The following is a 16,583-nucleotide window of genomic DNA, read 5'->3' as shown; positions in this document are numbered from 1 at the left end:
GAAACCAATTAAATGACAATTTGTTATGCTTTCTTCCTGGAAAGATGCAAAGTCAAAATTTTATAACTAAATGTGTTTTTATGAACAAAATATTAGAACTTACCATGTTTCCCCTTTATCCTACCAGCTAGAAAGCTAAGAATCTTATTTAATAATAATAATAATAAAAAAAACAGTATGAATCCTTATTATTTGCATAATTGTTTCCTGATTTCTTTGGTCCTGATTTTACATTTCTATTTTTAATTTGCTAAAAGGTAAGCATATCTGTAAATTAGTACTCTCTTTCCAAAAGAAAGACATATAAATACATAAATATATGAAGGAAAAAACAATTCACAAACAGAAAAGCCAGAAAAAGTGCTCTTTTTCTTTTTCAAACTTTCTTTTTTTTCCATTTCGTCCTCTTACTTGTATTATGTTTCCTTCCCTTTGTAAATCATTCTGACAAGACTCAAAGGATCCTTGAGGAAACTGGAATAGAATTAAAGATTCCTTTTCTTCCCCAAAACAATAAAAAGTGCACACAGGGGCATATTTGAAAGTCATGTGCTTAAGGATGGGTAGTTGGAGAAGAAAGACGAAGAGGTGGGTGTGGGGAGTGTGAAGGAGAGAACTTCTTAAGGAAAATGAAACTTCCACTTGCATCTTTGTAGATGACAATCTGCCTCTGGTATTATCGTTGGCATCTGCCTTAAAGCCAGTACTTCGGGATCCAGTTAACTAGTGCCCTTTAGCCTAGGAGTCAGCATCACTGGAAGCAGCTTCCTTCTTACTAGCTTCAAGTCTTTTACTCTATGTGATCTACAACACATATTTATAGTCTAGAGTTTGTGTTGGTTTGGAAGAGGGGGCTTAATTTCTAAATTAAGTATAAAAATCCATCTGTTGACAACACCCTGCAATCAGCTTAACTAAGTAGTGAAACAATTTTTCAAACATAGAGCTGGATCTGAGTAAAGTGCCTGCAATGTCAGCTGGCAAAGAATATGGTAATGATGAGAAATGCAGATTTGTTATAAATTTCTGACTCTGCAGTTACTAGGTGGGTGACTTTGGGCAGATTATTTGATCTCCCAGATCCCCAGTATTTTACACTGTAAAATGGAGATAATGCCTGTTCCACCTATCTCACAGGGTTGTTGTGTATGTCAAAAGTGGTAAGTATAAAAACTATGCAAAGTATGATATAGAAAGTGGCATCAGTATAACAGTAATACATTCTGCTAAAATCTGACTTACATGGAGTAGGCTACAATGTTCCAGGGCCACTAATGATTCCTAAACTCTCATGGCAGAACAAGGGGATAGAGAGAAGATCATCAGAGGAAAGCGTAGGTCAGAATTGTAAGGAAAATGCTCTGAAGTAAGCTGATCATCTTTCTTTCTGTCCAGATTTCCAGCCTGCTTTCAGTAAGCTCCCTCCATTCTTGATGCTCATCCTAAACCTCAGGACCATCTGCATGTATAAGGAGAGCCAGATGTGTTTTCTGGCAATGTTTTAAGATGGATACCTTTTATCACATATAAAACCTTTCTCATGCATAGTTACAGTCTAAGTCTGACCATCAGGGTGTTTACAATCTAAGCATAGTTTTGGCACATGTTGAAAGGGGGAAAACAGAAGTACAGATTTCAGGTTTCCCCTTACTTGAATTAAGGAAAATACTTATAAAGGTTGAGTATCCCAAATCCAAAGCTTTTTGAGTACTGACATAATGTTCAAAGGAAATGCTCAAGGCAGCATTTCAGATTTTGGATTTTTGGATTAGGGATGCTCAACCAGTAAGTCTAAGGCAAATATTCCAAAATCCAAAACACTTTGGATCCCAAGCATTTCAGATAACGAATACTCAACCTGTAGTAAATCTATTAAAAAGTATTTATAAGATAAAATGGGTTTGAGATTTCTGCTTTCATTACTTGAAATACTCAAATAGTTTAGATTCCACCATTATCTCACTGACACTCTATGAGATTTTATCTAAGGTCTTAAATCACAATTTTATTATTTGTAAAAGAGGAATAAAGCATTGTATATTAACGTACAAAACGTTTAAAAGGTTAGTTGAAAAATATCTGTCTGAATTCCTAAGAGGAAAAAAGATACAATATCTATGTTTTATCTAAATTATCATTAGAAAAAAAAATCTTTCATTAGGTGTAAATATTGGGAATAGCAAAATTACCTTTGAGGACTCGCAAGTAATATTGAGTTTCCAGAATGGACAAAGCCTATCACATTGAGGACACATTATGATCTTGCCGCCAATATCAGGATGACAAACTTCTTTGCTAAAAAGAGAGAAATAAAACTTAATTTTAAAAAATTTAATCAATTTAAGGGAGGATGATAAAATCCAATATCCATTCACAATAAGAAACAAAACTAAACCAGTCTTGTAAAACTAGAAACGGAAGTGAACTTCATTAACCCGATAAAGGCTTGTTACATAAAACTCATTAAAAATCATACTAAGTGGTAAAATGCTGGAAGTATTTCCTTTAGATCAGGAATAAAGCAAAAGAGTCTTCTATCACTGTTTCTTTTCAGCTGGAGGTCTCTGCCAGCATCATATGTCAAGTAAAATAAGGCCACAAGGATAAGCCAGGAAGAAAGAGAACTGTTATTACTAACAGATTACATGACTATCTATATGGATGACTCAATAGACCCTAAAGATAAATTATTAGAATTAATAAGTTGAGTAAAGGCCGGGTGCAGTGGCTCATGCCTGTAATCCCAGCACTTTGGGAGGCTGAGGTGGGTAGATCACCTGAGGTCAGGAGTTCAAGACCAGCCTGACCAACATGGTGAAACCCTGTCTCTACTAAAAATATAAAAATCAGCAGAGCATGGTGGTCTGCTAATCCCAGACCTGTATTACAGGGTGGCCTGTAATCCCAGCTACTCGAGAGGCTGAGGCAGGAGAATGGCTTGAACCCAGGAGGTGGAGGTTGTAGTGAGCTAAGATCATGCCACTGCACTCCAGCCTGGGTGACAGAGTGAGATTCTGTCTCAAAAAACAAAGCAAAAATAAGTTGAGTAAAATTTGCTGGATGCAAAATCAATATACAAAATACAGGGACACAAAAAGGAATTATGTCCCCATACACCTGTAATTATTAGGAAATAATTCTTAAAAAATACCATTTTAATAGTGTAAAAAATATAAAGTGTTCAGGAATAAATCTAATTCAAAATATGTTAAGATTTATAGGGAGAAAATAGAATTTTTCTGAAATGCATTAAAGAAGGCCTACACTATCATATTCACAATTTGAATAATCAATTTGTAATAATCAGTTTGTAATTTGTAATAATCAATGTTTGTAATTTGTAATAATCAATATTTAAAGATATTAGTTCTCTCCCATTTAAGCTATAAATTCACTGGAAGAGCAGAGACTCAGAACAGTCAAAATACTTCTGAAGACAAAGGCATTATGGGAGAGGTTAAGAAAAACTGACCAACAGAAGAATATAAAGAGGTCAGAAACAGACCTCTTGCCTATATAAAAACTGATACATACCAGAGCTGGCCAAGCAAATTAGTAAAGTGAGAACTGACATTTCAATAAAATTGGTCTGGTACAACAGGATATCCGTATGAATAAACATAAAATTGAACCCCTAATAGCATTTTATATACATCAATTCCAGGTAGAAAATGAGAATGCCAACATACCAACTTACTAGGAAAAAAAAATCTAGATAACCTCAGAGTAAGGAGAATCTCATAAACAAGAAACCAAAAAGCATAAACCACAAAGAAAAATATTGATATATTCAAGATATTTTCAAAGAATGTAATTAAAAAAATAACATTAAAGGAAGAAAAATATAAGCCACAAATTGGTAAAAGTTTTGCAGATGTAAAAATGACAAACGATTATTTGTCAGAGTATTTAAAGAACTCCTATAAATTAATACAAAAAAAAAACCCAAAACAAAACAAAAACAAAAACAAAAAAACAACCCAAGTAACATTGCATGCTGCTCCCTCTAGGAGAAGCCATTCAGACAGGCTAGGCTTGTATGTGACTAGGACTGGGGTTGTGCAGTTAGGTGGTCTTGCAAATAACTAAGGAAAAACAAATAGGAATGGGAAGTTTTCCTAGAATGGCTGAGTAAAGATCTTGGAAAACCCTCTCCCTCCATAAAAGCAATGAGAACACAGGCAAAAATTGTCAAAATCAGCCTTTGCTGAACTCTGGAAATTAACCAAGTGCTGGATATCATCTGAGGAGCATTTATTTGAGGAAAACTGGCTAAATCTCTATAAGGATGAGGCCTGTGGCATTTTAACCTGACTGATTCCCATCCCCATCTCCCTAGCTTCGTGGTAGCCTTAAAAACCAACAGGCTTGTAACTACAGAAGCTGTGAAAAATAGCAGCCTAGCAGCCACTGAAGGGGGAAGAAGTAGTCTAAAGCTACCCAAAAAAACCCATCCTCAGAGAAGTCTTACTATTTGACCTGTCTAGCAGCTCCCCTGAGAAGCTCCATGCTCAAGATTTCTCATTCTTTTTTTTTTTTCTTTTTTATTATACTTTATGTTCTGGGGTACATGTGCACAACGTACAGGTTTATTACATATGTATACATGCGCCATGTTGGTGTGCTGCACCCACTAACTCGTCATTGACATTAGGTATTTCTCCTAATGCTATCCCTCCCCGCTCCCCCAACCCCACAACAGGCCCCAGTGTGTGATGTTCCCCTTCCTGTGTCCAAGAGTTCTCACTGTTCACCTCCCACTTATGAGTGAGAACATGAGGTAATTTGTTTTCTGTTCTTGTGATAGTTTGCTGAGAATGATTGTTTCCAGCTGCATCCATGTCCCTACAAAGGACATGAACTCATCCTTTTTTATGGCTGCATAGTATTCCATGGTGTATATGTGCCACATTTTCTTAATCCAGTCTGTTGCTGATGGACATCTGGGTTGGTTCCAAGTCTTTGCTATTGTGAATAGTGCCGCAATAAACATACGTATGCACGTGTCTTTATAGCAGCACGATTTATAATCCTTTGGGTATATAAACAGTAATGGGATGGCTGGGTCAAATGGTATTTCCAGTTCTAGATCCTTGAGGAATCGCCACACTGTCTTCCACAATGGTTGAACTAGTTTACAGTCCCACCAACAGTGTAAAAGTGTTCCTATTTCTCCACATCCTCTCCAGCACCTGTTGTTTCCTGACTTTTTAATGATCGCCATTCTAACTCGTGAGAGATGGTATCTCATGGTGGTTTTAATTTGCATTTCTCTGATGGCTAGTGATGATGAGCATTTTTTCATATGTCTGTTGGCTGCATAAATGTCTTCTTTTGAGAAGTGTCTATTCATATCCTTTGCCCACTTTTTGATGGGGTTATTTTTTTCTTGTAAATTTTTTTGAGTTCTTTGTAGGTTCTGGATATTAGCCCTTTGTCAGATGAGCAGATTGCAAAAATTTTCTCCCATTCTGTAGGTTGCCTGTTCACTCTGATGGTAGTTTCTTTTGCTGTGCAGTAACTCTTTAGTTTAATTAGATCCCATTTGTCAATTTTGGCTTTTGTTGCCATCGCTTTTGGTGTTTTAGACATGAAGTCCTTGCCCATGCCTATGTCCTGAATGGTATTGCCTAGGTTTTCTTCTAGGGTTTTTATGGTTTTAGGTCTAACATTTAAGTCTTTAATCCATCTTGAATTAATTTTTGTATAAGGTGTAAGGAAGGGATCCAGTTTCAGCTTTCTACTTATGGCTAGCCAATTTTCCCAGCACCATTTATTAAATAGGGAATCCTTTCCCCATTTCTTGTTTTTGTCAAGTTTGTCGAAGATCTGTTCTGTTCCATTGGTCTATATCTCTGTTTTGGCACCAGTACCATGCTGTTTTGGTTACTGTAGCCTTGTAGTATAGTTTGAAGTCAGGTAGCATGATGCCTCCAGCTTTGTTCTTTTGGCTTAGGGCTGTTTTGGCAATGCAGGCTCTTTTTTGGTTCCATATGAACTTTAAAGCAGTTTTTTCCAATTCTGTGAAGAAAGTCACTGGTAGCTTGATGGGGATGGCATTGAATCTATAAATTACCTTGGGCAGTATGGCCATTTTCACGATATTGATTCTTCCTATCCATAAGCATGGAATGCTCTTCCATTTGTTTGTGTCCTCGTTTATTTCATTGAGCAGTGGTTTGTAGTTCTCCTTGAAGACGTCCTTCACATCCCTTATAAGTTGGATTCCTAGGTATTTTATTCTCTTTGAAGCAATTGTGAATGGGAGTTCACTCATGATTTGGCTCTCTGTTATTGGTGTATAAGAATGTTTTGTCATTCTTTTCAAACCTCATACTTAGAGCTCATATTGTGAACAGCACTATCACCAAAGTGTCTGTTGAAAGCGATTGGCAAGAATTATTTCACATTGTAGCTGCCTGAGGCAGTGACACCAGTAGAGGTTAACAAGTGGTCAACCAAAGAACTTAAAAGGAAAAATTAGGAAATGAGATGTGCTCAGCGGGCTCTAGAAAGTTCCAACATTATTTCTGAGATTGCAGAAGGCCATGCACATGTGTAGGACAGTGCACATGGACAAGAAAGACCTGAGAAAACCTTAATCCCTCACCTCTGACTGACTTTGAGGTTCTGCATTGGCAAGAAGGAAAAGCTAAGGAAGAACTGAAAACTACCTGCTAGAGCATTAAACACATTCCTCAATACACATGCACACAGAGCCATGAGGCAAAGACAGAGAAATGAAAATTACTGGTAGTAGGCATTTAATGCAATCACTAGCTAATCCAATCATTAGCTAACAACAAATCTTATTGAACACAGACTGCAATGGTCACACATGACAAAGACAAGTAGTTCAGGAAAGTAACTAAACAAAGGGAAGCATAATAACAAACAGAAGCAACAAAAAACCCTGAAGAGGGAAAATATCTGATTTCCAGATTTGTTACATTATAATACTTAAAATGCCCAGTTCTCAACGTAAAATTACAAGACACACCAAGAAACTGAAAAGTATGGTCCTAACACAGAAAAAAGCAGGCGATAAAGCTGTCCCTGAGGACACCCAGATATTGCATTTATTACATGAAAACTTTTTATATTTAGCAATTCTACGTATTTGGAGAACTAAAGGAAATCTTGCCTAAAGAATTAAAGGAAGCATGACAATGAGAATATCAATAGAGATAGGAATTATTAAAAATAACCAATTAGCAAAGTATAATAACTAAAATAAAAAACTCATTAGAAGGGCTCCTCAGCAGATATGAAATAGCAGAAGAATCAGCAAACTGAAAGCTAGGTCTATTAAGATTATCCAGTCTGAGAAATGGAACAAAAAAGGAAAGAGGACAAAGGAACACAGTCTCAGAAATTAGTGGGACACCATCAAATATACCAACACATATATTATAGAAGTCCCAGAGAAAAAAGGAGAGAAACAGAAATAATAAGCAGTGGCTGAAAACTTCCCACATTTAATGAAAACACTATTTTGCACATCCAGCAAACTCAACAAATTCCATGTAGGATCAACTCAAAGAGATCTAAACTTAGGAGTGTCATATTCAAAGTGTCTAAAGACAAAGACAAAGAAAACATGGCAAAGAATGGTGACAGCAGAAAGAGAAAAGTGATTCATCACATATAAAGGGTCCTCAGTAAGATTAACAGCTAACTTTTCACAGAAATCATGGAGGCCAGAGGCAGTGGGATGATACATTCAAAGTGCTGAAAGAATGACTGTCAACCAAGTATTCTATCTCCAGCAAACCCATCCTTCAAAAATGGAGAAATTAAGACATTCCCAGATAAATAAAATCTGAAAGAATCTGTTGTTGGCAGAGACTTGCTGTATTAGTCCGTTTTCACACTGCTGATAAAGACATACCTGAGACTGGTTCATTTATAAATAAAAAGAGGTTTAACAGACTCACAGTTCCACATGGCCGGGAAGGCCTCACAATAGTGGCAGAAGGCAAAAGGCATGTCTTATATGGAGGCAGGCAAGAAAGAATGAGAGCCAAGTGAAATGGGTTTCCCATTATAAAATCATCAGATCTTGTAAAACTTATTCACTACCATGAGAACAATATGGGGAAAACCACTCCCATAATTCAATTACTCCCACCAGGTCACTCCTACAATATGTGGGAATTACGGGAGCTACAATTTGAGATGAGATTTGAGTGAGGACACAGCCAAACCATATCACCTGCCATACACAGATTGGACACCTTATTTATTTTATTTTATTTTTTAAAACAGAGTCTCACGCTCTGTCGCCCAGGCTAGAGTGCAGTGGTGTGACTTCAGCTCACTGCAACCTCTGCCTCCTGGGTTCAAGCAGTTCTCCTGCCTCAGCCTCCTAAGTAGTTGGGACCACAGGCATGTGCCACCACACCTGGCTAATTTTTTGTATTTTTAGTAGAGATGGGGTTTTACTGTGTTAGCCAGGATGGTCTCGAACTCCTGACCTAATGCTCCACTGGCCTCAGCCTCCCAAAGTGCTGGGATTGCAGGCATGAGCCACTGTGCCCAGCCCAGGTTAAACACCTTTAAGCCAAAAACCTGAATTTGAAATGCTCCAAAATCTAAAACTTTTCAAGTGCTGACATAATACTCAAGGAAAATCTTCACTGGAGCATTTTGGATTTGGGATGCTCAAATGGTAAGTATAATGCAAATTTTCCAAAATCTGAAAAAAAATCTGAAATCTGAAATGCTTCTGGTCCCAAGCATTATGACAAGAAACACTTAACATATACTAAGAGAGTCCTTCAGGCTTAAATAGACACTTGACAGTAACTCAAATCCACCTAAAGAAATAAAAAGCAGTAATGAGCTAACTACATATATAAATATAAAAAGCAGTGTAAGCATATTTTTGTATGTCACTATTTTCCTCTATCTTATTTAAAAGACACAAAGCGACAATTATTAAACTGTTGGTGAGCTTATAATGCATTGAGTTGTAATTTGCATGATGATAATACCACAAAGGAGTAGAGAAGGAACAGATCTACACCAAAGTAAAGTTTTTGTATACTATTTGAAATTAAAATTTCAAATAATATTTAACTATATTATTTTAAATTAAGTTGTTAATTATAATCCCCAGAGAAGCCACTAAAAAACAATAAAGAAACAACAATGGAATTAGAATGGCATATTAGAAATATTTAACACAAAAAAAAGTAGTAATGAAGGAATAGAAAAACAAGAGACAAAAAGACACATGAAAAACAAATAGCAAAATTATAGATGTAACTCCTTCATGAGTAATTACATTAAATATAAATGAACTAAATATTAAAATCAGAAGCCAACAAATGGAAATAAATGAAACAGAGGACAGAAAAGTTAAAAAAACAACAAAACAAAGTTGGTTCCTTGAAAAGACAACAAAATTGGCAAACTTAGCTAGGCCGATAAAGATAAAAGAGAAGACTCAAATGGTTAAAATCAGAAATGAAAGGGGAAACATTACTGTTACTCCCACAAAAACAAAAAGGATTATAAGGGGATACTATACATAATTATAAGCCAACAAATTAGACAACCTAGATAAAATGGATGAATTCCTAGAAAAATATGAACTACTTAAGCTAGCTCAAGCAAAAATAGAAAACTTGAATAGACCTATTTTCAACAAATAGAATGGATTAGCAGAAAAAAAAATTCCTGCAAAGAAAAGTCCAGTCTCAGATGGCTTCACTGATGAGAAGAATTAACACCAATGTTTCATAATCTCTTTTAAAAGCAAAGAAGAGGGAACACCTCTCAACTCATTCTATGTGACTAGTATTGTGATGATACCAAAACCAAAGACAACATAAGAAACTAGAGACCTAATATCTCTTGCATATATAGATGGAAAAATCTCCAATAAAATACTAAAAAAACAAATCCTGCAACATATAATACATACCACATACTATGACCAAGTGGGATCTATCCAGGAATGCGATTCAAAGTATAAAAATCATCAATTCTTATAATATACCATATTAATAGAATAATGAACAAAAACTACACACAAGATAATGTCAATAGACACAGAAAGAGCATCTGGCAAAATCCAACACCCTTCCATGATTAAAATCACTCAAAAACTAGGAATAGAATTTTCCCAACCTGATAAAGAGTATCAATGAAAAAACTCACAGCTAATATCATACTTAATGGTCAAAGACTGAATGCTTTCCTCCTAAGGTCATTATATAGAAGGATCTACTCAGGACAACTAAGTAAGAAAAAATAAAGGCCTCCAAATTGGAAAGGAAGAAGTAAAACTACTTCTGTTCACAAATAGCATAACATTGTATATAAAAATCCTAAGGAATCCACCCAAAATACTATTAGAGCAAATAAGCCAGTTTAGCAAGGTTGCAGGACACACACAAAAATCAGTATATAAAAAAAAGCAATTACATTTCTATACACTACAATAGGTAATCCAAAAATTAAGGAAACAATTTATAACAGCATCAAAAGAACAATGCACTTAGAATAAATTTAAGAGAAAAAAGAAGTATGAGACTTATACACTGAAACTATAAAATATTGTTGATAGAAACAAAAGACCTAAATAAATGAAAAGACATCCTGTGTTCATGGATTAAAAGACTTAATATTATTAAGACGGCAATACTCTCCAAACTGACCTATGGAATCAACGTTGTTCTTATCAAAATCCCAGCTGGATTTTTTTTTTTTTTTTTTGCAGAAATAGACAAGCTGATCCTAAAATTCACATGGAAATGCAAAAGACCCAGAATAGCCAAAACAATCTTGAAAAAGAAAAATGAAAATTTGAAGTTTCCAATTTCAAAACTGACTACAAAGTTACAGTGATCAATAAAGTGTGGTACTTGCATAAAATGCAGACATGTAGATCAACGGAAAACAACTGAGAGTCTATAAACAAGCTCTTAAATTTTTGGCCAACTGCTTTTCAACAAGGGTGCCAAGATAATTCAACAGAGAACAGTCTTTTCAAAATGGTGCTGGTATACCAGATATACACCTGGAAAATGACAGAGTAGAACTCTATCTCATACCAGGTACAAAAATTAAAATAAATCATAGACCTACAGCCATAAAACTCTTAGAAGATAAATGTTAAAAAAAACTTCATGACTTTGGATTCCGAATGGTTTCTAAGACATGACACCAAAAGCACAAATAACAGAATGAAAAGGTAAACTAGAGGTCATCAAAATTAAACATAATTTTGTTTCAAAGAATACTAATAAGAAAGTGAAAACACAATTCACAGAATAGGAGAAAATATTTTCAATGTATCTGCTATGGTTTGAATGTGTCTCTTCCAATTTAGGTATTGCCAGTGTGGTAGTATTAAGAGGTGGAGACTTTAACAAGTGATTAGGCCATGAGGGCTTGTACCTCATGAATGGGATTAGGTGCCCTTATAAAAGGAGTTGATGAAAGGAGTTCTCCCCACTTGCCCTTATGCCTTCTGCTATGTGAAGACGCAGCATTCCTCTCCTCCAGAGGATGCAGCCCTCACCAGACACCACATGCTGGCAACTTGATTTTGGAATTTCCAGTCTCTGTAACTATGAAAAATAAATTTCTATTCTTTACAAATTACCTGGTCTATGGTACTGTGCTATAGCGGCACAAACAGACTAAGACAATATACAATAAGGGACTTCTATCCCAAATATATAAAAAATGCTTACAACTCAACAATAGAAAGACAACACAATTAAAATAGGCAAAGGATTTGAATGAACATTTCTCCAAAGAAGCTATACAAATGACAAACACATGAGAAGATGCTCACCATCAGTAGGCATTAGAGAAAACAAAGTCAAAACTGCAATGACATACCACTTCATAACAACTAGAATGGCTATTTTTTTTTTTAAGTGCTGATGAGGATGTGAAGACATTAGTGTCCTCATACACTGCAGGCGGAATACGCAGTCACTTTGGAAAATACTATGGCAGTTCCTCAAAATGTTAAACCTACAGTTACTGTATATCCCAACAATTCCATTCTTCATTATATTCTCAAGAGATATGAAACCATGTGTCCCCACCAACACTTGTCCATGAATGTTCATACCAGAATTATTCATAATAGCCAAAGAGTAGAAACAACCAAAATGTCTATCAATTAATGAATAAACAATGCAGTTTATACATATAATGGGGTGTTATTTGGCCACAAAAAAGGAATGAAGTACTGATACATGCTACAACATGGATGAACCTCAAAGAGTAGGTGAAATGAAAGAAGACAGTCACAAAAGGCCTTATACTGTATAGTTCCACTTTTACGAAATGTTCAGAACAGGCAAATCCATAGAAACAGGAAGTAGATTGGTGGTTGCCAGGGGCCAAGGGAAAGGGATTAGGGAGTGAGTGCTAATGGGCACTGGTTTCTTTTGAGGGCAATAAAAATGTTCTAGAATTAGATGGTGGTGATCACAACTTGGTGAATGCACTTAAAATACCTGAAGTGTTTACAAATTTTTAATATTTTCAATTTTATTACATACTGAGTAGATTCACAAGAATAGAAAACATTTAAAATATTTAAAAGCTTTTATGAAATGTCCAGAATAGGTAAATCCCTAGAAACAGAAAGCAAATAGATTAGTGGTTGCCCGGGGCTAAGGGAAAGGGGCACACCTGAATTGTGCACTTTAAAAAGGGCATTTTATGGTATATAAATAATGTCTGTATATAGCTGTTATTTTTAAAAGGGGCATAAGGGCCGGGCACAGTGGCTCACACCTGTAATCTCAGCCCTTTGGGAGGTCGAGGCAGGAGGATCACTTGAGGTCAGGAGTTCGAGACCAGCCTGGCCAACATGGTGAAACCCTGTCTCTACTAAAAATACAAAAATTAGCCGGGTTTGGTGGCAGGCGCCTGTAATCCCAGCTACTCAGGAGGCTGAGGCAGGAGCATCGCTTGAACCCGGGAGGTGGAGGTTGCAGTGAGCTGAGATCATGCCACTGCACGCCAGCCTGGGTGACAGAACAAGACTCTGCCTCAAAAAAAAAAAAAAAAAAAAGAAAAAAAAAAAGAGGGGCATCAGCTTCAAATGGGCATTTGATAGAAACTATAAAAGTAACTGAAAATATTTATAATGTATATATTTTACAGATATCTCATAAATAATTAAAGTCAAATAGTTTTGAGCACAGGCAGTATATCCCCAAGAACTTCCCTCCATTTTCTGCAAATTAATCTGTGTGAAATGCTAGGAAATACGTGGTGTAACTATCACGGTGATTTCGTAAAATGAGTTTTAACAAGAACAACCCATGAGGACCTTATAAAAATGCAACTTTTGCACTTTGAAATGTATTTTTGAGATTTTTTTTTTTTTTTTTAACTAGAAAAATGTACAAACCAACAGAGAAGTTGAAGACGAATTTAAAGAAAAGGTAACAACATTCGGCCTTTGGCCCAAAACTCTTTTTCAGTGAGGAGGGAAGAGTACTTTAAAGCCATCTGCAGCTTTCGAGCTACGAAGCCATAATGGGTACAACACGCTCAGAATCCTCTGTTAAATCGAAGGGTAATTATGTCCATTCATCAGGGCTGCCAGGTAGGCAACCTACCTCAGGAGCAGGCTGACATGCTTGGGGCTTGAAAAATTTGGTTATCAGCTCATTGCTGGTGCCCAGAAATTTTGATCTGGCTGGCACACCTGGATAGCGGCCAGATGATCAAGAGAAAATGCCTGGTTCCCTGCTACATCCCTGCTGGAAGTTGAGACCACCAAAAGCAGAGGTCTAATTATACCATTCAGAACAGTGATGGTGAAACTCAGAGTGCTCTGGCACCCACACATATCCCTTTAGACAATGCAGCTGGTGTCTGAATTTCAACCTCAGCACAAATTAATTTTTGATTACATTTTTTAAAACATTGTATGAACTATTTTTTTAACGTAAAAACCAAAACAACTACTGAGTTTTTAAGCAAGCACTTTTTAGTATATATTAAGAAGTCATTTCTAAAAGTAAAACAAAACAAAAAACAAAAACCCCACTAATTTTCCCAGTGGAACCCTGAAGAAATCAGAGCTGCTTTTGGCTCACATCTGCAGGGCTGAGTGTACATTCCTCTGGGGGCCAAAAGTTCAAGGGCAATTCTCCCGCCTCCAGTCCTCCTTCCTTTTTCAAACAAAATATTGTCTTAAAATATTGGAGTGTTTCCTAGGAGTAATATTCCTGTCAGAAACTGGGTTGGATTATCTAAGAAAAAAATTTTTCCATTTCACTTAGTTATTATGCTCAGAACAAAACGGATATATCATCCAAGCAATGAGTGTTCTCCAGTCAGTCTTGTCTTACCAAAACAGTTTAAGATCATGAAAATAATTTTATGTCTAACAAACTTTTCAGCATGGCAACAAGGAATAAACAGAGGTTACCTCCATGTACAGTTATCTTGATTAAGATATCCATAGAGAAAGCAAGCCACTCCTACGATTGCGGCCAGGAGAAGCATCTGAGTGTAATAGCCTAGCCAAGCAAAGTAGATTCCAATCTTCTCTCCATAATATTTCCTGAAGAAAGACAGAAATTATTTTTAGAAGATACAAATAATTACTCTGCAGCTTCATCCTAATATTAATTTCTGATTTTAAATAAAGGAGGCTTTAAGCTTAAATCTGACTCAATTCACCCTTAAAACATTCATTTTCATAGCAGACCCTGAATTCTATGAAACAAAAAGTATATTATACATTATAGAAGAACTGATCACTATCGCTGGTTTGCCTGGTGAAAGTATATTAAAATACAGCAAGGGAGAGAAAAATGCTGATTATGGAATAAATACAGAGTATTACTATCATTCTTTGTAAAGATCAGCACTATTTTATACATTCTCCAAAAGACTGTTCTTTATATGCATGAGGCAAATGAACATGAACAATCTGCTCAGTTATTTGCTTTTACTTAACCAGGGAAGTTCCTTGGAGGAAATGTAACGTAAATCACAAATACAGTTGAGCTTTAAACAACACAGGTTTGAACTGCATGGATCCACTTAGATGTGGATTTTTTTTTTCAGTAAAAGATAAAGCTAGTGTGCCTGCCTCTCCTGCCTCCCCTTCCACTTCCTCCACCTCTTCCCACTCTGTTACCCCTGAGACAGCAAGAATAACCCTCCTCGTTTTCCTCCTCCTCAGCGTACTCAATGTGAAGACAAGGATGAAGACCTTTATGATGATCTAGTTCCATTTAGTGAATGGTAAATATACTCTTATGATTTCTTAGTAACATTCTTTTCTCTAGCTTTATTGTAAGAATATAGTATATGATACATATAACATTCAAAATATGTGTTAACTGATCGTTCATGTTATTGGTAAGACTTCCAGTCAACAGCAGACCATTAAAAGTTTAAGGGGAGTCAAAATTTATATGCAGGTTTTCGACTGTATGTGTGTGGGGGTGTCAGTGCCCTACCCTTGCGTTGTTCAAGGGGCAACTGCAATAATAATAAGAAAAATAATACTACTAATCTGTAGTGGAAGTCTCTCTGACCAAAATTTTTGCAAAACTTATGTAAGAATGAAAGAAGGCAGGGTGCATATGACTGAGAAACCCATCACCCTGTATTCCTTATATATAGCTCTTCTATTTTTTCCTAATTTTTAAAAACTGGTTAATGGTATACTCTGGGGTAAAGGGAGGCCAGGTAGGCAAGATTAAAGAGTACAGGCTGACCAAGAAGCAGTGCCAGAATTGCTCCTGAAAGGAAGGTCAAGTACAGTCAGGCAGAGTTTAGGAATGAAGAGATGCTTCCGGTGACTGTTGCTGTTGCTGATATTCCCCAAGACTGACTCATTTCTGCCTTCATCTTGATCTGTAGAACAAGGAGATTTACTTCACTCTGAGGCCTGCGTGAGACTTCAGGCTCAGTATGGAGCTGGGCTGAACTCCTTGGTCTTAGCCTTGTGGGGACTCAGCTCTGAGCAAAACCTGGAGTTCTGGGAGACTTCAGACAGGAACATCCCTGGGCTGGACCAGCACTCACAGGGAAGGTCTGAGACCAGCTCCATGGGTCACAGGCCTGGATGTAGGTCACATTCACAGGGAAAAAGGAAGAGCTCAGACAGACCTGAGGGTGGAATCGGGAGATGGGAGGAACACAGTGTGGTGATTTTCACATGACCGGAGCTTTGCTGTCTAGCTCACGGAAGGCAGGCAAATGGCAGGTTCAGGATAGAGCCCGGAAGAGAAGTCTGGCCATGGATTTGAGATGCCTTGGCCTCTTTTTGGTTATGCTCTCTGTAATAAGTTTTCATCAGCCATCCATCCTGGAAATGCCATATTTAAATTGGAAAGAATCTTAGAAGTTGCCTGGTCCAACCTCCCAATAATACAAAATATCCTGCTGTGTTTAAAGAGCTGGTCAGGCAGTCTCTGCTTGGTTATTTACTGTGACAAGGAGTTCAATACTTTCTAAGGCATCCCTGTTACATTGCAAGCAAGGCCAGAAAGATTTTTCAAATCTTAAAAGGAAACCTGCCTCTTAGTTCTTGCTGAAAAGCTGGAAATAATGAGGATTCCTTCAAATGCAAT

At 36.7% G+C, this 16,583-nt stretch overlaps 1 protein-coding gene across 3 annotated transcripts in view; it reads right to left on the bottom strand.

Annotated features, from left to right (window-relative positions):
- Window positions 1-16,583, bottom strand: part of ANO6 (anoctamin 6) — a 227,717-nt gene that overhangs the window by 57,438 nt on the left and 153,696 nt on the right. For all 3 annotated transcript variants that reach the window (XM_023231172.1, XM_023231170.2, XM_023231173.2), the window contains 2 exons: window positions 14,423-14,557; window positions 2,190-2,295 (listed from right to left, as the gene is read on the bottom strand). In XM_023231172.1, coding sequence (XP_023086940.1) covers window positions 2,190-2,295; window positions 14,423-14,557 — 241 coding nt within the window. The remainder of the gene's footprint in view (window positions 1-2,189; window positions 2,296-14,422; window positions 14,558-16,583) is intronic.

The sequence above is a fragment of the Piliocolobus tephrosceles genome, chromosome 10 (genome assembly GCF_002776525.5).
Source record: "Piliocolobus tephrosceles isolate RC106 chromosome 10, ASM277652v3, whole genome shotgun sequence".
NCBI classification, from domain to species: domain Eukaryota; kingdom Metazoa; phylum Chordata; class Mammalia; order Primates; family Cercopithecidae; genus Piliocolobus; species Piliocolobus tephrosceles.
This window is presented reverse-complemented; position numbering and strand designations above follow the sequence as displayed.